The sequence below is a fragment of the Orbicella franksi genome, chromosome 10 (genome assembly GCF_964199315.1).
Source record: "Orbicella franksi chromosome 10, jaOrbFran1.1, whole genome shotgun sequence".
In the NCBI taxonomy this organism is placed as follows: Eukaryota; Metazoa; Cnidaria; class Anthozoa; order Scleractinia; family Merulinidae; genus Orbicella; species Orbicella franksi.
This window is the reverse complement of record NC_138154.1, coordinates 24831355-24858760: the sequence shown is the minus strand read 5'-3', so window position 1 is coordinate 24858760 and position 27406 is coordinate 24831355. Positions and strand designations below refer to the sequence as shown.

Below are 27406 nucleotides of genomic sequence, written 5' to 3'. Positions count from 1 at the left end.
AGACAAACATCATGCTTTGAGTTACTTTCTTTGCTAGATTTTTGATAATGCCGGAAAAAAATTATGTACACCTATCATACTGCAGAGCCGTTATTTTTGTTACATTAAGTAAGTCCAAGCAGGAGTATATCACAGATGCTCCTGGGCCAAGAGAATCATCTCTTGGTAAGTCATAGAGTTTAAATGTTTGTAAGGCTTTGAAAAAGACCAGCCAGAATTCATCAATTCTTGAATAGTTTTTGAGAAATTAAAATCCTGAAAATGCCAACTGCACGAGCTGATACTGCAACGTTTTTATCAGATCTTTTTAGACTATGTTGTGCTATGTGAAGCTTGCGTTGGAGAAAATTTGCGTGACAGTAGACTGTCCGCTCAGGCTTTTCTTGGTCGCAGGCATGCGATAGACTGGGACGAGCACGATTACTCAGCGAAACAACATGGCGGCCCTCGAGGACAAAGCGATTTGGGAAGATGGCGAGGTAATTTAACTGCTTCCGTTCCTTTTTGAGATGTTAAAAACTGGTTAGAATTACTTTTAGGATATTCATCTATTGTTTGATTCGGTTTATTTTGTATTTTTCCCAGGAAATGGACGAAGAAGTTCTTCGTATGCAGACAGACGAAATTGTCAGCCGGGCTCGACTGTTAGACAATGAAATTAAGGTAAGATTCTTCATGTTTTCTGTTATAGACATCACTGGAAATTCGAGGCCGTCGCATTTCTTAAGTTACATATACTGTTGGGGGCTACAGCTATATATAATAAGTTGTCTTAATGATTTATACAGTTCAGTTAAATTCATGACGAAGGTCGGCCTCTAGGTTTTGAGATGGTGCATACTTGTTGGTTAATTCTTTGGGATGCCTCAGAACGTGTCGACTTATCTGTGCTTTCACTTTTACTCGTGTACATACATATATACTTTATTCGTCCCAAACGGACTTTTCACAGATAATGAAAGTGAAATTTAATGAACAGTGATAATGAAAAGTGCTTTTCGATCACAGATAATGAAAAGTGAAATCATGAGGATTAATCATGAACAGCAAGCTATGAAAGAGAAAATCAAGGTAAAATGCTCTTTGTCATGTTAGGATCTACCGTAACCTTGTGAACAAAATCCCCTTTGATTTTCTTCTAAGGCAAGTGCCCTTTGCTTTCTTAATTTGCTTTAGTAAAATCACAGGGTACGCTACTCACAGTGCTGTTATAATCATTCTGGAAATATCATAGTGTGAGTTTCTGAGGTGAATCAAAACCTCTGATCAAATTATTGCCTGGGAAAAACAGAAACTTGATTTGGATAAGTAAATCTTGAGTTACATTCATCTTGTCCGAGGGACAAGCACATTTTTGGCTACCCAAGAACTAATGAAAAATAATAAAAGGTGAAAACAAACTTCGCTTAGATTAAAAATTTATCAAATTTCACCATGTTGCAGCCATACATTGTTTCTCCATCTATGTAACATCTAGGAAACTCTGAAATCTTTACAGCTGTTTGGCTTTGTAACCTTTAAAGACATCTTGACTAAACACCTAAGTAAGGTTTCAGACAATCGAGTTCTTTTTTTACCATTCTCCACGTGAATCATTAATTTTTTTTTCTCTCACTCACTTTTTAAAAGAAAAATACTGACAAGGGTTTATATCTCACTAGGAAAATGCAGAAAAAATAAAAGTGAACAAAACACTTCCATACCTTGTGTCAAATGTAATTGAGGTAAGGGAACATACTTTTATATAAATTTATATTCTACACTGAAGTAATGTCAATATTTATTATAATTTTTTTTGTTCATATGGTGCTTTTTTCTGAGATCACACAATTTTAGATTTGAATTTAAGGTCACATCGAAACTTTACATGTCAGCCTTATCTCTCTGATTTTCATTTTGCACTTTCAAATGATTACATCAAGAACTAAAACGTAAATAATATTCAGCCTGTTTCCAATAACCACAAATAAGTCACCCCCCCCCCCCCCTCTCCCCTCCGAAAAGGTAAATGCACGAGGACTAAAATGAGTCATAACGGTATGGGCATTTGTTTTCTTTTTCTGTACACCTTACTCTCTAAATTTATTTATTGTTGACCATTCTAGTGTTGTTGCATCTAGAAAGGTCATCCTGATACAAATTATATTAAATTGTTTTTCTATATGTTAATACAAATAGTAAGATTAAGTTCAGTTGGTGTTAAATAACTCTGCTCTTTGTTTCTTATCGTGAAGCTCCTTGATGTTGATCCTCAAGACAATGTAAGTTTGACATCTTGTTCTTTCTTTTACAATCTCCAAGAAGTAAATTTATCTTTAGCTTTGAGATGACTAGTTCAAAACGCGACACTGGTTGAGCCTTTGCAGGAGAAAACGGTTTTCCTCTTTTGAAGAGCTATACGACGTAATGCTCCAAACACCTACTGATTAAAATGTTTAGATAAAGCAGTCAATGTACACATGCTTCACACACAGCTGATGTACTTTCGTAAGAAATTTCTTGACTTGTTTTGATTAGAAATATTTCATTTGCTGTCACTAATTTATCTTGTTTGACATGTTTTTAGGCCGAGGAAGACGGTGCTAATGTAGATTTGGATTCACAACGAAAAGGGAAATGTGCAGTTATCAAAACATCAACAAGACAGGTACATAAACCTTTAGCTTTTGATTATTATTGCCCATTTCAGATCATGTCATAGAGTGTTTCATTTAGGCTTTCAGCATGAAGGTAGGCAAATCTTTTCAAATGGAACTTCTTTATAATAAAAAAACTGCTTGAAGATGGTCAAAGTAGACCTGCAAAATGATCAGTTTGTCTTGCAGATCTATTCAATCTGAACTTCCTTATAACAAAAAAAAAATGCTTGAAGATGGTCAAAGCAGACTTGCAAAATGGTCAGTTTGTCTGGCAGATCTATTCAATCTGAACTTCCTTATAACCAAAACAAAATGCTTGACAATGGCCAAAGCAGACCTGCAAAATGGTCAGTTTGTCTGGTGCCCAGATCCCTCCACGTTATGCCCTCGGCTTGAACTGTTCCTGTTAAAGGGTGATTTTACCAAGAATCTTTATCTTTAACTTTTAATACTACCTTTTTATAATAACTGCTAAATTTGTTGCGTTTTTGGATTCACTTTTAACTACTGTAGGTATTAAAACTTGTAGTGATTAAATTCACAGCTTGTGATAGCTGCAATTGATTTTGTGTTGATAAGTTTCTTTGTCATGCTGTTGCAGACATACTTTTTACCAGTAATTGGGTTGGTGGAACCAGAAAATCTAACACCAGGAGACTTAGTGGTAAGAACAGCTTAATGATCCTGGGACAATTTGCAGTGATTAAAATATCTGGACAGTTTCCCTATGTGTATGTTGATCACTTTATTCCTTCTAGTGAGTTGCATGGGTGTCTTTTTATTGGATATATTTTGAGGAAAGTTGCCTTTTAAAACCAGGAACATATGCAGATTGCATGGGTCAATAACATACAGATACAATGAAGCCTGGATTAGAAAACTGGTTAACAAAAATTGTCAACTGTTGACACTTACTGAATGAACTGAGGAGAGATTACAGTGTAGGGACTAATATATGCTAGTGGTGAAAGTCCTTGTTACTTATTAACTTTAACATTGATAAAGGTAAGTTGACTGTCACAGCAAGCTTGTAAAGCTGTTGTTTCTACATACATTACATTATTTTAGTGTTAACCCTTCATCAGAGCAAAGAGGGTTGAAAGTATTTGTTTTGTTAATGGTTAGGTGGCTCTAGTGTCCCATGCTGATCTCCAGACTTCTGTGTTTGCTTTCAGGGTGTCAACAAGGATTCTTACCTTATACTTGAAAAATTACCTCCTGAGTGAGTACTTGTTTAAATATTCCAGTTGAGTCTCGCTTTACAACTATCCTGGCCCAAACAAGAGCCCTGTTACCTCACATCTAAAGTTCCAGTAATGATACACTTGAAAAATGTATGCCATTCTGACTGGCTAAAGAGGAGTGCAGTTTTCATGTAACACCAGTGCAAATTAGAAAAATGAGTGCAAAGGAAGATATTCAAGGTTACTACAAAGGCATTAGAAAACTACTGATGGTCATCTGAGGTATTTCAAAGGTAGTTGAAGTTCACCTGAGGCATTCCAAAGATAGCCGAAGGTAGTAAGCTGTTTCTGAACATGTCCGAGGATTACACAAACCCATCCAAAGAACAACAAAAATTACCCGAACATTTCTGAACACCTCCAACAATCACCTGATAACAAGGCTGAATTTTACGTCAGTTCATTAGGGTGCAGTTTTGTCATCAACTTGTGTGATATGTTGTATTGTACTCTAGGTACGACTCTCGAGTGAAAGCCATGGAAGTGGATGAGAGACCTACAGAGCAGTATAGTGACATAGGGGGTCTGGATCAACAAATACAGGAGGTATCTCTTGTCATTTCTCGGTTTCACAAGTTGATCTCAATTAGAATGATTACCAGTAACTATGGGAATCAAAGAGAGAGAAAAAAAAGAAATTTGACAGGCCAAGAGAGCTACCGGCATAGGAAAAGATAATTTCTCTGTGCCTCCTTGATCCTCATCTTAGTTTTATAATTGAATTCATACATAATGTTCTCTTGTTTTTTTTTTTCCCTGCTTTTACAATGAAATTACCTTCTTTCCTGAAACTGGATTAGTCTTTCTTATTTGTTATCAAATTGTAATTCATCATTCTCACGTATGCTGTGTACATATAAACTTAGACTGAAATCTATACTATGTTCCAAATTGTGATATGATCTGTAACATTGATACCAAAATTCCTAATAACTGAATTTGAAAGCTACATGTAGCTATGACAACATGATTACTACCCAAAAAAACATCCTCCTCCTAAGGCTGCCGCACACTAGCTGATTTTTTGTTGGCCGACAAAAAAATCTTCGCTTGTTGGCTAGTGTGCGGTGAATTCAGACAAGTCTGCAACAAGATTGGGGCTTGTCAGGTGACATCTGACAGTGCTAGATCTCAGAACGTCTTGTCAGACCTTGTAGGCTAGTGTGTGGTAGACCAAGACAATTTGTCAGGGCTCGCGTGTGCCTCAACCAATTAGGAAATGTCATGAGAGTCAAATCAGTGGAATAGGCACCATCTTGATTTTGGATGACTCGGCCCCAAGCCTCAACGCGGTTAGGCGCGACAAAAAATCGGCTAGTGTGCGGCAAGCTGATGGCCCAACAAATTTTAACCCAATTTTTGACCCTGACAAAAAATCTGCAGTTCTTCGACAAAAACTCAGCTAGTGTGTGGCAGCCTTTAATTATAAATGACCTTCAGAAGGCTAAATGAAGTTATCATGGCTTTCTTTCATAGCTAGTGGAGGCCATTGTCTTGCCAATGACACACAAAGAAAGGTTTGAAAACCTGGGGATTGCACCACCAAAAGGTAAAGATAAAGAGTCAAGAAAGTCAACTTCCCAGTTGCCATAATAATTATTATTACTAACCACCAAAAAGAAGCCTTTATGACATCCAGGAAAGAATTCATACAATCATGTGATGTTGGGTAATATATTGTTTCTGGTGTGTTTTATCATTGATAATTATTTCAATCGTTCCATCCAATATATTTGTCTCTAAAGTAATATTGTGAACTAATGAACATAATAAAGATAAACTTCTTATTAATATTTCCCAGTGAGACCTCATATGCCAACCACAGTTCAAAGTTTAAAATTGTGTTAAAGCATAAATTCCCTTTGTTTTTTTGTTTTTTTTTGGGGGGGGGGGAGGGTGGGGTGGGGATGAAGAAATGTCAAATACTTGAGACAGTGTTTCACCATAATTTCCTAACACTAAAGTTGGTCAAAAATAATATGGACATTGTGCATCATATTTTCCAATCTCTTCCTGGTGTTTGAAATCATATTGTGGTAAACCACAGTCACAATTATTGCCCTGTTTACTCTGTTTTAAGTTTACAAGTTTTATATATGTTAATCTGTTACAGTGTACTTTCTCTGAAAAACACTCCATCTCTGTAATACCTAAATCATTGTGTGAACTCTTTCAGGTGTATTATTGTATGGTCCCCCTGGAACTGGAAAAACATTGATGGCCAGAGCTTGTGCTGCACAAACAAAGGTAACAGGTCCTCTTGGTGTTGCTGGTACAGTGGAACCCTGTTAATACGACCCCCTTCAGGCCAAGGAAAACTGGCTGTATTAATGGGGTGGTCGTGTTAAAGGGGTTCTTTAAATAAAAAAATGACTGACTGATCTTTTTTTTGGGTCAGAATAAAGTGGCTGCAATAATGAGGTGGTCGTATTAACAGGGTGGTCGTAAGGTGGGGTTCCACTGTATTAGTCATTCTGTTTCTTCTTTTCTTTTTAATTTTTTGACAATATGTTTTTGTTATTCCCTGTACAGTCAACTTTTCTCAAGCTGGCAGGTCCTCAACTTGTTCAGGTAATGATTCCTTCCTTCTATTTCTCTCTTTGCTTCATCCTCTCAGTTGCTCAGTTGAATGTTTTTGTTGCCACACCTTTAATTACTCTCTACTGTGAATTTTGTTGAATGTAGATGTTTATTGGTGATGGAGCCAAGCTCGTGAGGGATGCATTTGCTCTAGCCAAGGAGAAGACCCCAGCCATTATATTTATTGATGAACTGGATGCAATTGGTACAAAGGTGAACCAACTTCTAAATATATAATACGTTATTTAAGGTGTCATCGGCACCAGAACACTGTATTATCATGCATTATTGAGATCAGCACTCTCAAACCTCCATCACATGAATCCTTAGACACAAAATTCCCTCAAACCACCTTGTCCTTGCTATACTCTTGTTAGAAAAGTTTAGACTAGTGTGCGATTTGACATAACTTAACACACATAACTTTATAGTCACGAGTGTTTTACTGGAAAATGCACCACTCACAAAATTCAAACGAAATCCATTGAAATCAGAGTTATGTGCAGCCCTCTGCCTTGCCTAGACAGAATCCACCTTGTGTGTTACAGTTACCAATTATTACAAGAGTTTCTAACCTTCTGTTTCTTTTTCTTTCTCCTTCAGAGATTTGACAGTGAAAAGGCTGGAGACAGAGAGGTGATTTTAACTTTGATTGTTTGTTGTTGAAAATTTCTTGTCTTTGAATTTTAGTGCGCTCATTCTTTAAGTCTGGGGAAAATGGTTTACTGTTTTGAAAGAATGGGAGAGTTTTAAATTAGGTGTTCAAAACCTTGAATCCAGTTATATGTTAAATATTAATGTAACAAGTTATACTTGTCAACTTGGACACTTAATATAATGAAAAACCTACTAAATATTGTCTAATAAATTATTAAAAAGCCTAATGAGATAAATGAAATTTCGTATAATTTGTATTTAAGGTGCAAAGAACAATGCTGGAGTTGCTTAATCAGTTAGATGGATTTAGTTCTCATCACGACATCAAGGTATACTTATCATTTAACAATCGATTCGTGCTCTAGCGTCTATCATCCAGTTATGGTGCGCGCGGGAAGTTTGCAGAGCACGAAGGAAACGTAATAGTTGCTTGAGGCTCTAGTTTCTTGAGTGTTACGCACACTTCCCAAGCGCATCAGAAGTCAGTGATTCAGAGCTAACAGCATGAAGCAATAGCCCTTTGCACGTTGATCAGAACGTTTCCTATTTGCATTAGAGTGTTTCGTATATACGACATTTCAGCGTACCTTGTATGCTGAGATTGATTTATTTTGTGTTAAGCTTGATTCGGAAAACTGCTCATCATGTATTGCTGTTGCTTTTTTTTAAATTCCGTGTTCAAATAGTTGAGCGTCTAAATATGACTTTAAAGAGCATGTATTGTCAGAGGAGAATTGTTCTCCAGCTACATATGTGTTCTTTCAGATGAGCTAACTTATAAGTACATTTATTATATGGCTAGCTCCGTGAGCGGGCAAGATGAATCAAATCCTGGGCTTTGATTGGCTACCCAAGCGGGCAAGATGGAGCTATCTTGCCCGCTCGGGACTACCCGCCGCGTCCCGTAAGAAACATTTCCCGAAAGCCATGTAATAAATTCTTCATTGACCAAATTTGTTCGGTCAAGATGGCTTGATATTGGCCTCATTCTTTTTTTTTTTGCGAGTTTATGGACCTCGACTTCGTCTCGGTTCATAAACACGCAAAAAAAGAACTTGGCCAATATCCAGCCATCTTGACGTCACACTTGGTCAATAACCCATACTTATTTTTTGTTTCAGGTTGTAGCTGCTACAAATCGTGTGGACATTCTTGATCCAGCATTGTTAAGATCAGGTTTGAACTCGATAATTATTAGTCTTTTTTTTCGGTTTTCAATGTGTCCAGTTCCTGAAAAGTATATCCAGGGAAATCTATGATTGGAATTGTTCCCCTGAATAACAATTTTGATGATGGCCCCTGCCTAACAGTCTTGCCGCGCTCAATTCTACACCCGCCCGTAAGACGTTTGGGACTGGGCCGGAAAAAGTCAGTGACGATGATGACGTAATTCTACAGAGATCTGTGCGGCTTTTGTGATTGGTTATTACTTAAGCGCCAAAGTTCAAAATTGAGTAACAACCAATCAAGACACACAACACGTATCTCTGTATAGTGACGTCATCATTATGGAATTTTCGGGCTTAATCTCCTGAGTGAAAAAGAACTGAGCACTTCAAGAGGGATTTTAACAATCCAACCATGTATCGTGGTGCGCGATGTTCTTGAAATTGTATTTTGTTTGTTTGTTTCCAGGTCGTTTGGATAGAAAGATCGAACTGCCTAACCCAGACCAGGAGGCCAGGGCACGAATCATGCAGATCCACTCCAGGAAAATGAACGTCAGGTTAGATAAACATTTCAAGTAATATACAGGGACAGTACTTGCTCAGGATACCATTAATAAATTAATAATAAATTTAGTCTTATATAGCGCCTCTTCTTAAGAATCCAGCAGCGCTTTACAAAATACACCATTCCTCTTTTTGAAGTTGTAGGTAAGAAAAGTTCCAAATTAACGAAGGAAGTTTTTTTTTTGCGTAGTTTTTGTTTCTATCTAGTTAATTGAATGATATTCTTTTTTGGCTTTCAGCCAAGATGTGAACTTTGACGAGTTGTCACGGTGTACAGATGACTATAACGGCGCCATGTTGAAAGCGGTTTGCGTTGAGGCGGTAAGTTTACAATGAAGGGCTTGAATGTAAATTCAAGGGAGAACCGAGACAGATAACGCCTATGATATCCGTTACATTGGTTATACGTCAGGTTTGCCACGCAATCTTACTGCAATACACGCGAAATGAACGTTTGTATAGGAGGATGCTGTTACACCGTACTGGTATGGTGTTTGTTTAATCAATAATTTTGTCAATCAATCCGTCCGTCGGCCGGTCTGTTGGTCGGTTGATCGTTCAGTCCGTCTCTCTATCAGAAGTTCGCTCGACTGGTCGGTCGACCATGCAGTCCTTTGATAATCATCAACTTTATTTAGCTCTTGCTAACCGAGCAGGAGGTCTCTATGGGAGAATCTTGACCGAGGTCGTGAGTACAGACCGAACGCAGTGAGGTCTGTACACACGACCGAGGTCAAGATTCTCCCATACAGACCGACTTAGCTCGGTTAATAAGATGTTTATTATATGGCAAAGAGGAAAACTTTAATTCGTTTAATGTAAACTAACTGGTTTGCTGACACTTTGCTAGCGATCTGCGATGAGCTTAACTTAAACCTGCCGAAATTTGCTCGTCCTCTTTACTTCGTTTTTTGTCATCAGGCTTTTTGGCACTTCCATAAATGATTGAGAAGAAAATAAAAGAAAATGGTGAACATTTTTGTATTTTAGTTTGTTACTTTTTCAACGCAAAATGAAACCGGTCTACAGATGCCGGTCTAGATGGGAAAATCTAGACCGCGGTCAATATCGATTTCAGCCAATCAAATTCGTGAATTCGGTAGCTCCCAGTCCTTGTGAGACACAGCGATATAATAATAAATGATCTTTAATGTGTCATTCATTTTAAGAATGGTCTTCGAGTGAGCCATGATACCCAACCAAATTACCAATGACCAAATGACACTCAAAATGCCATCTATAGATCGTTTTCACGTGACGTCATCACTTTCGAAAATCCAAAACTAAAGAGCCACCAAAGTTTTTATCCTCATCAGGCATAAGAGGCAGGAAATTTATATCTGTTTACAATTTTACAGCTCAATAGCGTGCTTCGTTTAGAATCCAGAGCATTTTGAATTTCAGGGTTATGGAGGTGCGTGACACAAGGCTACGATCGAGTTTGTCGAAAAATATATACTTATCTCATGATTTTGAGCCTTTTTAGAAGTTAGAGCATTATGAAAAGTGCTTATGTAAATGCTTTTTTGATCAGTACTGATGATCAGTCGCCTAGATAGCCAAAGTAAGTTCCAGATGTTTACACTATTTTTCGACCGCCATATTGGTGTACCACGGAGGTACACCAACATGGCGTTTTCATACTGGACTCTGCAAATATCTGCGAAACATTTCGACGAATATCTGAAGTTTGGGGAAACGCACAGGCCTAAAACTTGGAGAAGTGTCTTATTTAGTTATCTTCTATAACATCGTAAGTTCATAGCTTTTTCCACTGGATGGTTTTCTATTTATTTTTTTATTGCGTGACAGTGACATTTTATTGCGTGACATTTTGGTTTTAGCTTGAGTAGTGCAGAGTTAGTGCAAGCCATCTGATCATTTGTTCCTTTCATCCCACTGATCGCTTGTTCTCTCACAGGGTATGATTGCTTTGCGTCGTGAAGCCACTGAGGTAATTCATGAAGATTACATGGACGGCATCATGGAAGTGAATGCCAAAAAGAAAGCCAACTTGATGTACTACGCTTGAAGAAGCTGTTCTCTTTGTAAATAAGCTGGACACAATAGCGACGTTTCAGTTTATTTCTGGCTAAACTGACTCACAGACTTCACGATCCATCTTTCCCTCTACTAAGATCTACGTTGGTTGTCTTGTAATGGTTGTCAAGAAAATAATTACTAGTCTTCGTTGGCGCCCTTTGAGTCGTCACGCCATCTTCGAGATCCATTGCGTGACGGCCAACGCACGCCCGCGAAGAGGACTGGTAAATGATTTTGTAGTAAGTCGTATACCTGAACGACGTTCTCGGGTTCTTTGATAAAATGCCAATAAATACTCCCTTATCCACACATGGTGGCTAATGTAACTTTTACTCCCGGCTTTTACTTTTCTGTATTAATTGTTATTGATAAAGCCCGGAAAAAAAGAGTGCTGACATCTCATTTTGTGCCGTAAAGTATATCATTTTCTACACTTTGCGGTTTCTCTCTGGAAATTTTAAAACAATTGCTTCGATTAGAAATCTCGAAAATTCATAGAAAGCTACTATTAGATAGAATGCTACTGTAATTTAATTTTGTTTTTGTTTTATTGGCTCGTATTTTGTTTTGTTTTTTTTTTTTGCAGTAGATGGAAAATACAGTGTTTTAAAATTTCGAAGGTTATTTGTGCAACGCTTCGAAACATGAAGTGCGTGGTTTAAAACATATCTGGGCGTCAGCCGAATTCTACACCGTAAACGCTAAGGCCTTGGGTGGGGGGGGGGGGGGGGTGGGTTTCAGAACGCCTTGTCGCATAATTGTCGAACCTTGGTCGTTTTGGTAGAGAAGCTGCCATTTGAAAAGGGGGATTCGCATTTGGGATTTTAGAAACACTCTTTAGACAGAGAAACCGAGAAAAATGTTCATGGTGTACTGTCATTGACGCTGGTAGTTATTGATATTAGTTATTTCCATATTTATGCCTGACAAAATTGGCGGGTTTTTTTTTTTTTTTCGTTTTATTTTTAATCAATTATTCGTCTACAAGTGTTTACTAAGTTTATTTTAAAGGTTATGAAACAGGCTCGCCTAGAAAAGATGACTAGGAAAGATGCTGCCATACGTACACGATCTTCAGTTCTTCCTATTTGTTTTACGTTCCCTTCTTAATGTCAAAAAAAGATCGTTTACACCACTAAGTTTTCACCGACGAAAATCGGACCACATCTCACAGATTTGTTTGGATGGACAGCAAAAACAATGAAATTACTACGTTCGATCTAGTCCATCTCGTTCCCTTCCAAGACAAAGGAAAAACATCCAGCCTTGGATATGGTGTTGTGATTGTCCTCGCTTTAGAAGACGATGCGAAAACGGTATTGTGGGCCGAGACGGGGCAGGCTTAATTCTTAATAATCCTAAGGGCACCTTCGGAAATCCAAAGAGTTTAAATCAGTATATATCTGTGAGATAGAATTAGTTAAAAGCTTAACATAAGTTCATTGAATTGTTCAAGCCAAGGGTTGCTTAGAGAGAGAGGTCTATTGTTCGACATTGACGTACATTAAAACATCAGGATCAGGTGGAACCCGTGCGCCACATAACGATGTGTTCCAAGTGTCTCCATAGCTTCCTGTTGGGTTACGCGCGCAGGAGTGGTGTCTTAAGTAGCTGGAAAGACGTTGAAATTCCTTCTTAAGATACTCTTTTTCTTGTTGCATTTTCCTATTGCTTTCTTCCAATTTGTTTGTCCGCTGCAATCAAACAAAATATCTATTAGTTCGTACATGTAAACCCAGTCATGAAATAGATTACATTAATTGTATTTATCATGTGGCTCGTGTTTGTAGCCAAAATAGACGCGCGCACTGATCAGTTAATTCCCGACCCGGGCATTATGGGAATTGCGGGTCTGCAGAAACAAAGCGAAAAGCCATATAATAAACTTATTGACCTCGAACGTTCGGTCTTAACGGGGAAATCCCAAACCTCGGCCTTGCCATATCGAGATTTTCCCGTAAAGACCACACTCACGGTTAATAAGTAGCCATCCCAAGCCTCCTACGCAGGCGTTCTTTGGGCAAGCAATTCAACCAATCAAAACATACGACGTAACAAGCCAAAAAAGTCCAATAACTTGGAACAGAAACGAAAGGCAAACAGTGACGCGCGCAGGCGAACGCTTCTGATTGGTTGAAAAAAGATTGGGCAAACACCTGATTGGCTGCAGAACGCGACACGCAGAAGTCTTCTAAACCAATCGGAGAGCTCCCCAACGGGATGAAAGAGGTAAAGACAAAATTTCTTGTGACAATCAAATGAGGTTTAAGAAATGAAAAGTCTAGTAGCATATATGCAAAACAAAGAAATTTGCGAAAATGGAAGTGGAAAAAAAAAGAAGAAAGCTAATATAAAAGACAATTAAAATTTTTACCAATTCTCCGCAGCTATCATTTGATACAGTTGATGTAAACCAAATCTGTTCTCAGTTGTCTTTTTTGAGAGGGGATGATCACACGGGGAATTCCAGCCCGGTAACACGTAATGCGAATGGAATTCTCAAAGCGGGCTGACAAGAAACTTGTGCATGCGTAGTGATTGTGTTTACAATAAAAAAAGATGGCGGATACAAAGGAAAAGAGTTTTAGTCAGCCCAGGGTGACATGTTCTGAGATCCAACAAAATTCAGGTCCCTTACTGGCTTGAAATTTCAGCACCGGGATGAAATTCTTAAAGTAATCACCCCCTAAAGTGACTCGTCTTTGAAGATGCATGGTACGCACGTTGCCGTATGAGGCGGCTAGAGTGCAATTACAAATAAGTCCTCTCTTCTAAATTCGTTTCTAGTAACAAAAGTATCTCTTGAGTGTTTTCCCGTATTCAATTAAAACTGTAAAATTAAGTTCCCAAGAAAAGGCCCTTTGATTAGTCTGACTGCGTATTCTTGCCTTTTATTTCAGTCGTATGAGCAAACGTCTTGCTCGGTATAGTGGTAGGGAGTTGTACCTTTTCTAACTTTTCGATTCGCTCCCTCTTTAGTCTCCGGCATTTCATGGCGGCGATCTTGTTTCGCTCCCTCCTTTTCTTGATGACTTCGGGGTCTTCTTCTTTAATTCTCTATTTAAAACGCAAACCAGGTGTGGCAAATCATTAATGAAGATTAGAAGGGTTTTTTTTTCAGTGTATAAGTATAGAAAAATATATTCGGGATATTCCGTATTGCAAAAAGACCTAGAAACAAATCTTCAGTTTCCCCTACTATCCCCTGAAACCCCATTTAATGACGAGCAGGTTGTTTGCGGATCGATGTCCCCGCCAAACTGAAAACGAAACACAGCACGCGTAGAAGGGAACTCGACGGAATAGTAAAAACTGAAATATTGCACTTGAGTTTCGTTCGAAGTTCTAAAGAACGCATACAAAGCAAGGAACATTTCAGTTTTTATAATTATTTCTTTTTCCAACTTCGACATAGTGGAAAAACCTAGCAAAGAAGCTACATTTGAAAACAACTGTTCTCAGCTCAATACTATTATTGTGATATAAAATGAGCTTTAGACTATCCAGTTTAACACCGTTAAGTTCATACAACTTGATAATAAATTCATCTGAAAGCAACATTTTAAAATAACGACTCCAAGAAAATGAGAGCTCCTTTCACGTCGGATATGTTTTGAGCAAAACAGCGAAACAAAATGAACAAATTCAGGCGGGACATAGGATCGCAGCCCCATCATTGTCACTTACAAAACTGACAATGTGGTTTCATAAACGAACTTTGGGGCATCCAGTTATTCAAGTTGGTTATTTACTTAAAACGATCGCTCAGGGAAGTCGATCCGTGTTGTGCTTGTCCCGTAAAAAATATTCACTTAATTCTAGCGGCAACTTACAGGTTTTGGTGGTTCAGTTCTCGTCATTTCCTCTATCTTGGGTATTTCAGTGCCTCTCTCCAAGAATTTCAATTTAATCCTCTCCTTCAATTCCATTTTCACCTGGGTAGTTTCGGGCTGATCGATCTCGCCATTGCCTTCTGTTGTTTCAGTGTTACTGAAGAGTAGCGACTGTATGCAAGAATAAAAGAGTACATTGTCATTAGATACTTACATAATGGGTTGTGGTCATCGAAATATGACGAAATGCAAGGCTGGACTCACATGATAAAATTCGCCTTTGTTTGTTTGCACATTTCAGTGTACAGTATTAAAATTATTCGATGACAAAATTCTTCGTGGAAAAGACCAAGATGTAACATAGTTAAGGAGGGTTCGGTATCAGAAGCGGCCAATTTTTTCTATCGCTGTCCCGTGCATTACTTCTTCCTCTCGACCGTGAAGTCTTGGAAATCACAAGGTTATCGCCGTGTACTTGAATTCGACTACGAACGATTAAATTCGCCAATTTTGAAGTTTTCGCCGCTTTAAATCATCATTTCAACAAAAACTGAGCTACTAATGCCTCTTCCCTTCGTTAACAGACTATTTCCGATATCATCGCTTGGAGGGATCGTTTCTAAATTGTAGAAGCCTTCCGAACCGTTTCCCCTAGCGAAAACCTTCGGAAATTGTTCATGCTTTATAATACTTACGCTATTGCTTGAAAAAAGATCGTGATTAAAACTAGCTGAGAATTCTTGATTAAAATTCTGTTGTTGATATCCTCCGTCAAAGTCGGCAGACATTGTTCTTGTACTTAAATTTCGCCAAAGATGTTCGTTTTGCATGGTTTCGCGCCTTGTGATTGAGACACATGTTCCCGGGGCTTTTTTATAGATCCCTTACTTTGATGGGAAACTCCCAAGAGTGGGAACGAGAAATCTATTTTAAGCATCAAAACATTGCGCGCAATTATGGTAAATATTGATTTTTCTGTTTTCGCTTTTTCTTCTAAGAACAGCTACGCGATTCCTGGAAAAACCTGCATATGTAATGTGCTTCCGGTACCGAGTACCGTTTCGAATGTCACGCAATCGTCAAGTGCTTGAAAACGATATAGAAGTTTGGAAATAGTTCAAAAAAGCTGTAGAACCGTATTAAATTCCAAAAACATTGCAACATCCACGAAAAAAGGCTTACTGCACAAGTGCTGTTGACTGGTCTTGTTAATATGAAATAAAAGAAGCAACTTAAGAACTTCACATCAAAGCTACTAGATCTTACCATGATGTCAAGGTAGTCCCGCTCTCAAATGGCGCATTAACAGCAATAATTCATGATTAACTAATCAGAGTAGCTGTATAAAATTGGGATCACCAGTGCAGCACGGGTTCTGTCCGGACTTTAATCTAAAGGGAAGAAAACTGATCGTAATATAGAGATCCCAGGCACGAGATTAACCCGGAACAATAAACCTGCGCTCACAAGCTGGTCACGAGTAGAAACTACGCAAATTGCATATTTGGAACAACTGTATCGGATTGTTTTCTGGGCGTTAACAAGTCGTTTACTATTCATCTTTTCCTCGTATTGTTTTTATGGTGGGCTTGCCCGCTAAGAATTCAGTTAATACGCATTTTCACCCACGTCTGGTTTCGGAGAAATTCATTATATTCAAACGCGTCTCTAGAGAAATCAAAGCAAATGAAATAAGCGACGCGTGTAACAAGGCTGGTGTCCTGTATTAAGCTGTTTTTTTTTTTTTTTCTCAAATTTTCGTTTTCAGTTTTGATAGGAATCAGTGCAGTTTCAGCTTTGATTAAAACGCAGTATAGTCAGTACGCTACCTAAAAATATGATTGTGCTGCTGTGCGTGACGGACAATCGCTGCACAGCTCCGGGAAACATTCAACTTTTATTACCAGCACTTCTTCTCAGAAAATGTCTTAAAATTATCGCGGGTTGTCATGTTGTCACGACGATGTTTCTTTAGAAAGTAGAAGGAGCGTGAAGTTAAAGTAGAACTATCCCTTCTTCGTCAAAACAATCCATAATTTCGTGTTCCTGTTAACTCGTTAACAAACAAAGAATCATCCTGTATGGTCCAGTATACTGCAATTAACTGCAGCAAAACGGAACTGAATGCTGCAGGGACTGAACGTGAGTCCCTTTACTAAGCAGCAAACCATATAGCAGACGAGCTTGCACAAGTTTTATCAGGAAAGGAAGACCCTCTTTTGAGTCGTAACACACAGAGACAGCCGAGTTGTGGCTTGACTTCAAATGTAAAATCATCGCCTCGGGGCATTTTAAGGTCTGTTTACACAGGTGATTGTTACGAGTTTGTCGCGTTCCTGCTGCAAAAACCAGCTTCATTTTAGCGCCATTTCGGAACGAAGTCGCTAGAATTTCTATGAAACGAGATAGAAAGATCTGAGGTTTTTTAACAGAGTATAGTACGCATGTTTTATGGAGAATGATGGCGTTGTTTTTGTCGTAACAGACAGGTCGCGATATTCGACCGAATCGCCTTGAAATGGTCTGATTAACACCGCGCGATTTGTGATGGGCTGCAACTGCAATGCTAGCTCAACAAAAATCAATTTGACCCCTAAATTTGGCAGTGGAATCGTGCAGAATTGCATTAATTGTAATAGTTCCCTGCAAACGATACATTGAAATGATACGTAGCTGCGTAGGTTTGATGACACAGTAAACGAAAGACCGTCCGCATATTTTGAAGGCCAAATAAAATTTCTCAAGTTCCAGTTGCGAGCAAAACAATTTTTTTCGTTAATTTATTTCTGATTCATTTCAAGAATTGTAGAGTGTTCAGAAATTTAGCTCGTAGTGAAATGATAGTAACACAAAGACAATGTGATTTCTGAGAAATATTTGGTCACGCTCTTGTCAAATTCCGCGAAACTGGGCCGTGCAAAGGTGCGTCAAACGGTGTCGAACGCTCCCACTCAGATCCATTCAGTCATTGCGCAATTTAAAGTTAAAAGGAAACGAGTATTCGATTGAAAATTACTTCCTCCTGTTTGATAAAAAAAGAGGCCTGATTTAGGGCAAACGTTTATTATGGCAAACGATTGAGCTAACCGAGGTTAGGTGAGGAGTGCTATTTTCTGGTTTCAACTGGATTGTGCCACATTTGAAAATTTCGCTTAACTAACGATTACTGATTGAACAACTTTCCCTTCGATGAACTTGATGGTATATCAAAAATACACAAAAAAGTCAATATTAAAATGGATTATTAGTTTGAGAAACTAGCCCGGCTTCTGATACAATTTTATACTGGCAGACGTGTTTAGAGTACTAAATCATTCGAAATAAAATACTGCTTTGTTTCATTTTACCTGCTATCTCGTGACTTACAAAAAAGGAACATTTAAATATAATCTAAACGTCAAATATCTGCAGATTAATACATCTATTCAGGGTATAAAATTTACCGCGGTTTTTTAGTTTGTGTTCCGGTTTTGTCGCGAAAAGCGTTATCTATTTTTTCCGGTTCTTGTCACGCAAGGTTGCTGTGTTCCGGGTAAACCTGAAAGTTCAGACGACCGATATAAACCCGACTTCCGGTGTCATTCGTGCAAACAAAACAACATTGTCCCAGAACATTACTTAGTTTTCCTGCATTTCGGTTAAAGTAGAAATAGTTCACGTATGTATGAGCCTGCAGATGGTTAAATTTAAACTTTTTACAAGTCAAGTCTTCCTCTATTCCGCCAATAGCGTCTTTTCCTGTAAATAGGAGAAGCGCGTCGTTTTGACGATTCTATAGAAAAATCAACACGATTGATTTCGCCCGACAACAACCAAGCCGCTTCTTTTACTACATCGTAGCCTGTCCTGAGTTGTTTCCCAGGCTAAGTGAAGTCACCGCGTTATTCATTGCTTCGCTGGGCTTTGCCGATTCTATTTTAAGACCAGACACTGCTTCGAATATTGTGATCTTGTTAATTTCCTTGCGGAAAGGGACACTGTTATGAGCATGCCAGCCGTGACCTCTAAAAATCATAATTTAAATTTCCACTGATGAAAACCAAGATAAACATTACCTGTATTTTTGGCTGGACTGTGTGGTCACGTGGTCGACGTGACGACATTTTAAAACGAGTGGCACTGGGGATGAGAATGACAAAAGTGTGATAGTGGGCTTTCGTACATTATGCTAGCATTTTTTCGAGCATTTTAGTGAGGCAAAAGCATTAAGTATTATTCGAGCATTTTAGTGGCATTTTCCCGGAAAAGTAATTGTTTTCCACGTCCAGAAAATAAAATAAAAATAATTTTTACGAGAAAAAGAGGACTTCATTTGAAATTTAAAAAAAAATTCAAAATGCCACCCTAATACAGCTGAGTAGAGACTGAGGGGAGGTCAGCAGCAGTCAAATCAAATAAAAAAAAAATCATTCAGAGAGAATTATCTTTTGGTGTATTATTAAAAACGCTGCGTTATGCTACGTATACGTTTTTTATAAGCACCCTGAGCTGTTAATTGTGTTAATACGTTAAAATTATTAAAACTTAAAAAACCCTATGTATGAGCATTAACCGAGCATTTTAGTGACTTTTTGGGAAGAGACCGAGAATTTTAGTGGGGAAAATGGAGCATTAAGGTGAAGCATTTTAGTGTACAAAATAATGTACAAAAGCCTATCTGATAGACGGCAACTTCTGAGTTCGTGTCTCGGAAAAATCGCTAAAAATTAATTTCGATTCTCTCCCTTCGATTATTCACTTGAAACCTTCCTGTTTCTTTAGGAGCATTTTTTTTTTTTTTATCAGTAATGTTAATGTCTTGTCGAAACTGCAACTTTTCATAATTTGTTTCAAGTTGTCTTTGAAAAAGGATATTCTCTTCTCTTTCTGCTCGGAGAGAGACGCAAAAGAGAAAAGAATCTCCGTCGCGCAGGGTGTACAGATGGAGTAAAAGGTCGTAAAAGGTACTATTAGGCTGATTTAGCAAGAGAACGGGAACGTCACTTGACGACGGCGCGCGCAGTACAAATACCCAAATATGGTCAGATGACGACTGCAGGGCGCGCGGAATAACCTGGATTCTGTTCTAAATTGACCATATTTGGGTATTTGTACTGTGCGCGCCGTCGTCAAGTGACGTTCCCGTTCTCTTGCTGAATCAGCCTATTTATTCGGCCATGACTTGTCTCTCCATGGTGTTATCTTGCATTGCTAGTTGGAAGGAAAATCCCCTCATAAGAAAACTGTTTTTAATTTCAGATAGCGAACTTCACAAAGTTTCCCTCTTCTTTAGTATTACTAACAAGGCAAGGCATCTTAAACCAAGAACTTGCTTTCCTTCGCAAGGTTGTTGCTTTTTTTGTTTTCTTCTGAGATTCACATGGATTCACCCGAAGATAAAGCAGCTGGTAAATTCTTTTCTATTATTTGTTTTTTACTTTATTATTTTTTTGTTTCAATACTCAATTCCAAGGGAGAAATTGCCCACAAAAAGGTATCTTTCATACGTCTCTTCACACACATTTTGTTACGGGTTATCGTGAATATTCGGCTTTCATGATCGCATTGCTACCTTTAGTCGACTCTATACTAATACTGACGGACAAAACATCACGAATGGAGATGAAATCCAATTCCCGTCGTCCCGCCTAAAAAGCTTCTTTCTTCGCGCGGTAATTTTCTCTTCTCAAGAGTTCACGCGAGAGACCCGCCAGCGCATGTGCACTACATAGTTTTGCGCAGCGTTTTTCATTGGCTGCCTCTCAACAGAGTCTTTAAACGGGAATGGCTCAGAAAGGCCTTGGGGCCGAACGTGTTTCTTGTGGCGACTTGACATTGAGGTCGGCGCTGGATTCAATGCATGGTGGGTGCCTCAGATATCACAGTAGTGCCATGTTTATCCCACAGCTCCATGGCTTTACTGACAACTGTCACAAAGTTATCCTCGGGTAGAGGCTGCAGACAAGATAGTGTTTCGATTAATAAATAAATAAACGACTTAAACAATGAATAACTGACATCGACCTTACTTAGTTACTTTATGTCTTATTATTGGCTACACCATTTATTCCCTAGTCTCCAACACTGAACTTACTTTCAAAATTTTTATACATTCTTTTTTCTTCCTCGATAATTTTTTACAATAACTGTCTAATTTCTTGCACGCCGATTGGCTCATTTTTACCATCAACAAGAGTACAGACGGATAAAATCTTAATTTATGCAAGCTTTCAACTGTTCAACTTAGCTGTCGAACTGTTAACTTTTTAACCAATGGGATTTTACTGATTTTTTTAAGTAGCCAATTAAAAAGCGAGAAAAGGTATTGACACTGTTCGCATCATTTTGAATAAAATTCACTTATCTTTGTTTACGGCAAGTTTACGGCGTCTTTTACCCTCAGTTATTCCCGGCATTTGACCATTTTGGGGTCTTGTTATTGTTAAAAAAATAAAAAAATAAAAAATAACAATAATAAAAAAACTTGACGTCAGTTTTTTATGCGTCTGTCTTCTTATTGATGATAAATTGCGTCATAACATTGTCAAAGTTTACCGCGGAACCACTTTGACAATGTTATGACGCAATTTATCATCAATAAGAGGTCAGATGCTTAAAAAACTGACGTCAATTTGTTAAACTGTGCTGGTAGTCAACTCGAAAGTCCCTGATTAACCAACTCCCGATCGTTCTAGCTTGATCCTGATTGGCTGACAATCGAAGCAGAGCACTGTACGCATGCTCATGACCTGGCCAGAGTCTGCATTATGGCTGCTGACCGGAAAAAAAACAAAAAACACTAGTGCCAAGATTGACTCCTGCTTGAAGTTTGAAGCAGATTAAAGCCTCATTGGTCCTTTGCGACAGATCTGTTTTTACAGAATTGAGAGTTTGTGTGATACAAACAACAAACAAACAACATACCTTACTGAAAAACGTGTCCACACCCTGAGAAGATTTTTCCATGAGTAGGGGATGTCTGTACACCATGAGCAGACCAACAGCAACAAAAACAAGAATCTTACTGGAACCACAAACTACTTTGTCCCAGATCCTACAAGAAAGGAATCATGATAGATCAAGAACTTTACACAACAGTGAATCATGATTGAGTGTATTTGAGAAAGCATCTTAAACTTTCTTCAGTAGCACATTTTGAAGAAGTAAAGTTTAAAGGAGACATATCATAGCACATCTTGAATAAGCAAGCCATATTTTTCAAGTATGTTGCTCTTATATCCATCTTAATCAAAGGAAGCTAGGGGGATCCTGGGGTGCCCGTGACCCCACTTTTGAGGCCTTTTTTAAACAAACAAGCTACAACAGGTGGCAAAAAGCCATGACAATCTGGTGTGTACCCTTACTTTGACACAGTGTAACCCCAGCTTTGAAAAATTCCTGGCTACGTCCCTGTTAATATATAAACGATAGCCTCCATTTGGAGCGAAAATATGCTCAGATATTTGCCCACAGAAATTATCTGTTCCGAGAAGCAAACAGTTTACCGAGAGCATAGCTCGAGGAAAACTGTGAGCTTCGAGGAACAGATAATGTCCAAGGACAAACATCTGAACATATTTTTGCGCCAAATGGAGGCTATTGCGTATATTATCCTTCAAATCTTTTTTGCAATTGGAGCAGCTTTGAAAATTGGGGAATACTCTTGGATATTCCTCAGTTTTAGCTGGGGAATATTCAGTTACGTGGCATTTCTAGACCAATCACGTGCGAGCAAAAATATTTGATGGATTACAACCGTCTTTGTTTACTCTCAGTATAGTTTTACATCTTTGATATTTTTAAAGTACTTAAACCCTAATTTTTAACTTTTCCTTCATATAAAAATACATTTTTTTGCAATATTTTAAAGAGGAAGCCACATCAACCCTAACAGGTTTTCATGCTAGTTCCTTGGCCAGGTCAAATTTCAGGAGGGAGGAAAGCTGGAGCACATGGAGAAAAACCATCAAAGTGAAGAGAGAATCAACAAGAAACTCAAGCCACATAATAGCACCAGGGGACCATTTCTTGAAAGCTCTGGAAACTTTTCGGGTCCACAAAGCCATTTTTAGTTAATCTGTATCTAAAAACAGAGAGGTGTGTACGCCTGAAATTTCTTGTATGAAGAGAACCTCTGTTCATATTAAGAATATGTGAATAAAACAGGTCTGTAATCATAAGGTTTGAGATCTTGCTCTGGCTTTCTGGGTGCGAAAACTTTTTGGGAACTTCGAGAAACAGGCCCCAGGCCACAAAAAAGTTCCATTGCTTAAGTGAAACCTGGTAACTAGCAAACGTGGCAGTTAACTCAATGACAGTCTTCAACTAGATCTCCAAAGTTCTTTGTCTTAGTTTTCATATTGTATTGCTAAATGTCACCAAAGATAGAGATATTGGATAACAAGTTTCAACAGGGCAAAACAGAAGAGTTACCGGATCACAAGGATGGAGGAGTCAAGCAACAAAGAGAATTACAGTTTAATTTCAAATTTGATTTCATTAAGCCAAAAATTATAGACATTCTGGTTCATGGACTTTGAAATCTTTCAGTCGTTACTGTTTTCTGTTCAGCTATATTTCTAATATTTTGCCAATTTTACCTTTTTGACCCTAAAAGAAGGTTAATCAAATTAGAGCTCAGCCAATTAAACCACAAAAATCAGTCAAATATCAAAACGTTTTCCCAAAAAACCAGCTAAAAATCGGCCAAAATTTGGCAGAAAAATATACCTTATGCTAAGGAGATTTGGGCATCTATCCGGGAGAGTTGGCATAAATGAATTTGCAAGGTAATTATTATTAAAAGCAAGCTAACTTTATAGCAAGGTGCTACTAGCCAAGTTTTAAAAATCAAAATACAACTTCAGCTCCTACATGTCACATTAACATCCACTGAGAAATATATCGTACCAGTTTGTCAACAAACACCTGTCAAGCCATAAAAACCCTGCCTATGGTCTACATGAAATTCAAATGCCACAAAGACGTTTTACAAGAACATTAAAAGTTTTTCCTGAAATTAAGCTAATTCTATGGTAAAGCAAAATGAATGACTGCAAACACCAACCTTTCCATGCATGAATCAGGAATGTCCTCTGTAAAACCACTCTCAAACCACCTTTGAATAATAATACAAATTATACATGAGAAACCACCAACTTAGCAAAGAGATTAGCACGCATAGTCTACTAGCTTTTAGACTGCAAAACAGTTGTAATGTTTGCAAACCCAGGGGGGGGGGGGGGGGGGACTCCCATATATAAAGAATGGGGGTGCTTGTTGTATCCTTTAGGGGTTAAAATACAGTTTTGGTACCTCTTAGGGCACTTAGCCTCAAAAGGTCCACGGCGGGAGCTTTTGCAGTACGTTTAAGGGTATTGAGCTGAAAAAATGTGACAGGAGATAGTGTCATTTTAGAGTTGATATCTCTTAGGGCTAACAAACATTTTAAGCCACGCCCACAAAACAGGATTTTGGTAAAGTGGAACCCCGCCTTACGACCACCCTGTTAATACCACCACCTCGTTATTACGGCCACTTTATTCTGGTCCGAAAAAAAGCTCAGACAGTCATTTTGTTATTTAAAGAACCCCTTTAATACGACCATCCTATTAATACGACCAATTTACCATGGCCCGAACGTGGTCATATTAACGGGGTTCCACTGTACCTCTTAGGGATTCTTTTCGAAATTTCTGGCCAGCATCCCGGTCCTTCTTATATGAGAGTGCCCCACCAATTTCTAACGTTTTTCATATTTTGACATGTTGTAATTTTGGAAGGTCAACACATCAATACATGTATTGCTGACAGAATTTTAACTTGAGTCATGTCATTCAATGTCATTTTTTATCTGCCTTTAGCAATGTATCTGTTTTAATTCTGTGTTGCTAGTGCCCTGAGCTTCACCCTAACTGGGTGCACTGTCTTAGAAATGAGATATCAGAGAATAAGAGATACCAGGGTTTGTTTTTAGGAGAAGGGAGACTTATTTACAAGAACCCCTTTTAGTAATAAAGACATTCATTTTTACACAACCTCTTGAGTGGTAACACATCAAATGTGTCAATGCTTAACAAGTGCTTATGAAGTTGAGCATCCTCAGTTTGGAGATAATGTTGAGTCAACTTCTCCTACAAAGCAATATTACAGCACTTTTTCAATAAGGGCTTTATTTCAAATTTTTAATTTTATGAGCAGGCATTTCATTTTTGGGTCATGTTCTGTGCCTAAACTATGAACAATGTCTCTTTATTAATTTTCATGATCTGGAATGCTATCAACTAAACAAAGCGTGACTAAAGTATGAAAAAGACAAAGCAACCCTTTTAGCTACCTTACCATACAGGCGAAAAAATATCGAGAATTATCTGCAGAAACTGAGGTTTCAATAAATGTAATAACTACGTCTTACTAGCCAAGTTATGTGATATATCTCTATATAACGAATGTGTGTTCACCCTCGGAGACCCATGCAACATTTTTGGCCAAAGGTTACATGTATTTTTGGAAGAAAGTTTACGTCAAGAGCGGGACAGCTCCTGCACAGTTATTACTCTTAGGACTTACCGAACCAGTTCCAGAAGCTTTTGAATTGCTTAGACCCGCTGATTGGCCAGACAAATATTTTTCTGGCCAATCATCGGGAAGGAATTAATGTAAACCTTTGCCCACAATGACTTTTGCCCAAAAATATTGTGACATCCCAACTAAATGCCCCTGGGACTTGGAGAATGCTGCATGTCTGACAGGTATGGAAAATGATTTACACTCTCAGAGTGGCTTCAAATAACTGACACATGTCAAAAGCAAAACAAGTCCATTTGAAATCATTGCTACTGGTAACTGAGGGATATTATTATAAAAATTATCATTGTTCTCCTCACTGTGTGCATGACAACAAGTGTATTGTTACCAGTTTTTCCATCTGTGTTCCTGATTGGTCCAAACACTTCATAAACTTGAAAGATATCCAGTAAAGATCGACCTCATCTTCAAACATGTCAGCAAACACGTGCACCACAGCACTCATTATCTTGGCCTTTCTTTCCAGTTTCTGATGAATTACAAAGTTACCAAGTAGGTTTGATAAAGCACTGATAAAGTGAAGAAAAGTCACTCAAAAGATGGTATTAACTCTCTTTTACCTTTGGTATTTTTACAAATCGTAAGGCTCCTTCATCTAACAGATACATCATAGACATTTGGTAAGGTATGTCATCATCATCAGATATTTTCCTCATCACCTTCAAGGCATGTCGCAGATCATTAAAATGTTCACTTCTTTGCTGTATCACAAACTTGTGTGCATCTCGGTAAGGAGGAATAACCCCTGGAGTTTTTGAAAAAAAGAATAATAAGCGAAACAAAAGACTTTTTTTGTTTTTCATTCAACAAAAGATCTCTGAAAGATGCTGCTTGGAAAACAGAGTTTTTTGCATACACTATTTCTTGAAAATGAAGCGCAAATCAACAAAAACAATTACAGAACAATGTTTTTTTTATGTCAAAACAAGTCAGTCTGCCAAAAATTAGCTCCACCTGCACGAAATGAAAATCAGCCCAAAAAGCGATATACGCCCTTTTTGCATGAATTCCTTCAATTTTCATTATCATTTGATGCATTTTTTCCTTCCCTTTCATTGGCCCTGAGCCCACAACATGACCCGCAAAAAACTGCCTACAAATAATGTCTGTTTATGCATAATGTTGTCTAAATGTGTTTAGCTGCAAATAATATTCTGCTCATGCGTAATTGTAACCATGCTTTAGTCTGAAAAATGGCAGACTGCTTTTAATTCCGTGGGCGGCCAGTTATTTAATGTCAATTTGTAATTTCTTTAATGTATTCTGATTTTGTGAGTTCGTTAAGTAAGTGAAATTCATGTAACTAAAATAAGTGTAACAAAATGAATCGAAATGAATTTTAAAACGTAAAAATTACGTAGGTAAGCTTGTTACTTACTTTATTATATCTGCCGAGTTAACTATGTACAGACGTGAGAGATTTTCATCGATCCTTTGATTAGTAATTGCACCAAAAGAACTCTATCCTCACCTAAAATTACTTTCCAGACATGGTTTCTGTAAACTGCGGGCAAGCTAAACCGTGTGCTAAAAGTTGAAATCCGCTCGACATCTGAAACGAAGCAGATAACTCGAGCTGGTTGAATATTTTACACACACAGAACGAGGATATCGATCTTAAGTGACATGAAAGGTCATGAAAGAAGAAACCATTGCTGCTATTATCTACCAACCTATTGGGTCATCCTTCAGTAATATTTCCAGTGCTTTTCTTTGCTCGACATTTCGTAGTCCTAAGGTATCGTAATAAAATGCACGAAAATTTCGTCCATCTTTGTCCACCATTTTGGAAAAACACAAACTCTCTTTATGTACGCGTCATGGAATGTAACGTAGAAGCGAGCGACTCACTATGGTTAACCCATCGATCTGGGCCGGGTTGCTCAAAGCACGATTATTTGCGGTGAGGTTTTCTGTTAATATTGTTTGTCCTTTAGTGTTGAATTTTAACCTACTCAAACTATAAAAAAACATACGCGGTGAAAAACATTTATATCCAAGAAAAATTTATACCTCGATTAACTTTTAATCCTGGGTTAGCGTTAACCGGCTTTTGAACAACCCGGTCCATTTCACATTAAATTTTGGAGAAATCCGTCATGTTTTCAATA

At 38.1% G+C, this 27406-nt stretch overlaps 3 protein-coding genes across 6 annotated transcripts; 1 reads left to right on the top strand and 2 right to left on the bottom strand.

Moving 5' to 3' along the window:
- The first annotated feature begins 395 nt into the window (after positions 1–395).
- LOC145499430 (26S proteasome regulatory subunit 6A-B) lies at positions 396–11199 on the top strand. The gene is made up of 19 exons (XM_081478942.1): positions 396–479; positions 586–663; positions 1009–1071; positions 1662–1724; positions 2235–2261; positions 2567–2647; positions 3241–3303; positions 3815–3861; positions 4339–4429; positions 5360–5432; positions 6060–6130; positions 6416–6454; positions 6569–6676; positions 7067–7099; positions 7384–7449; positions 8242–8296; positions 8756–8846; positions 9093–9174; positions 10775–11199. Exons 1-19 carry the CDS (start codon positions 438–440, stop codon positions 10883–10885), a joined length of 1284 nt encoding a protein of 427 aa, XP_081335068.1. The 5' UTR covers positions 396–437; the 3' UTR covers positions 10886–11199.
- A 615-nt stretch (positions 11200–11814) lies between these two features.
- Positions 11815–17491, bottom strand: LOC145499432 (uncharacterized). Its single transcript, XM_081478943.1, has 4 exons — positions 15425–17491; positions 14730–14900; positions 13843–13953; positions 11815–12590 (listed from the first exon to the last, which is right to left on the bottom strand). The coding sequence occupies exons 1-4, from the start codon at positions 15557–15559 to the stop codon at positions 12378–12380; spliced, it is 630 nt and encodes a 209-aa protein (XP_081335069.1). The 5' UTR covers positions 15560–17491; the 3' UTR covers positions 11815–12377.
- A 2603-nt stretch (positions 17492–20094) lies between these two features.
- On the bottom strand, positions 20095–27406 carry LOC145499862 (TBC1 domain family member 7-like). 4 transcript variants are annotated; one of them, XM_081479390.1, is made up of 8 exons: positions 26969–27406; positions 26767–26847; positions 25856–26040; positions 25624–25764; positions 24747–24841; positions 23776–23826; positions 21633–21762; positions 20095–20663 (listed from the first exon to the last, which is right to left on the bottom strand). In XM_081479390.1, exons 1-8 carry the CDS (start codon positions 27078–27080, stop codon positions 20562–20564), a joined length of 897 nt encoding a protein of 298 aa, XP_081335516.1. In that variant the 5' UTR covers positions 27081–27406; the 3' UTR covers positions 20095–20561. The 4 variants fall into 4 exon arrangements, 3 of the variants coding, with proteins under 3 accessions (XP_081335516.1, XP_081335517.1, XP_081335515.1); XM_081479391.1 differs by having other exon boundaries at positions 20578–21482; XR_014050999.1 differs by having other exon boundaries at positions 20596–20663; positions 21335–21762.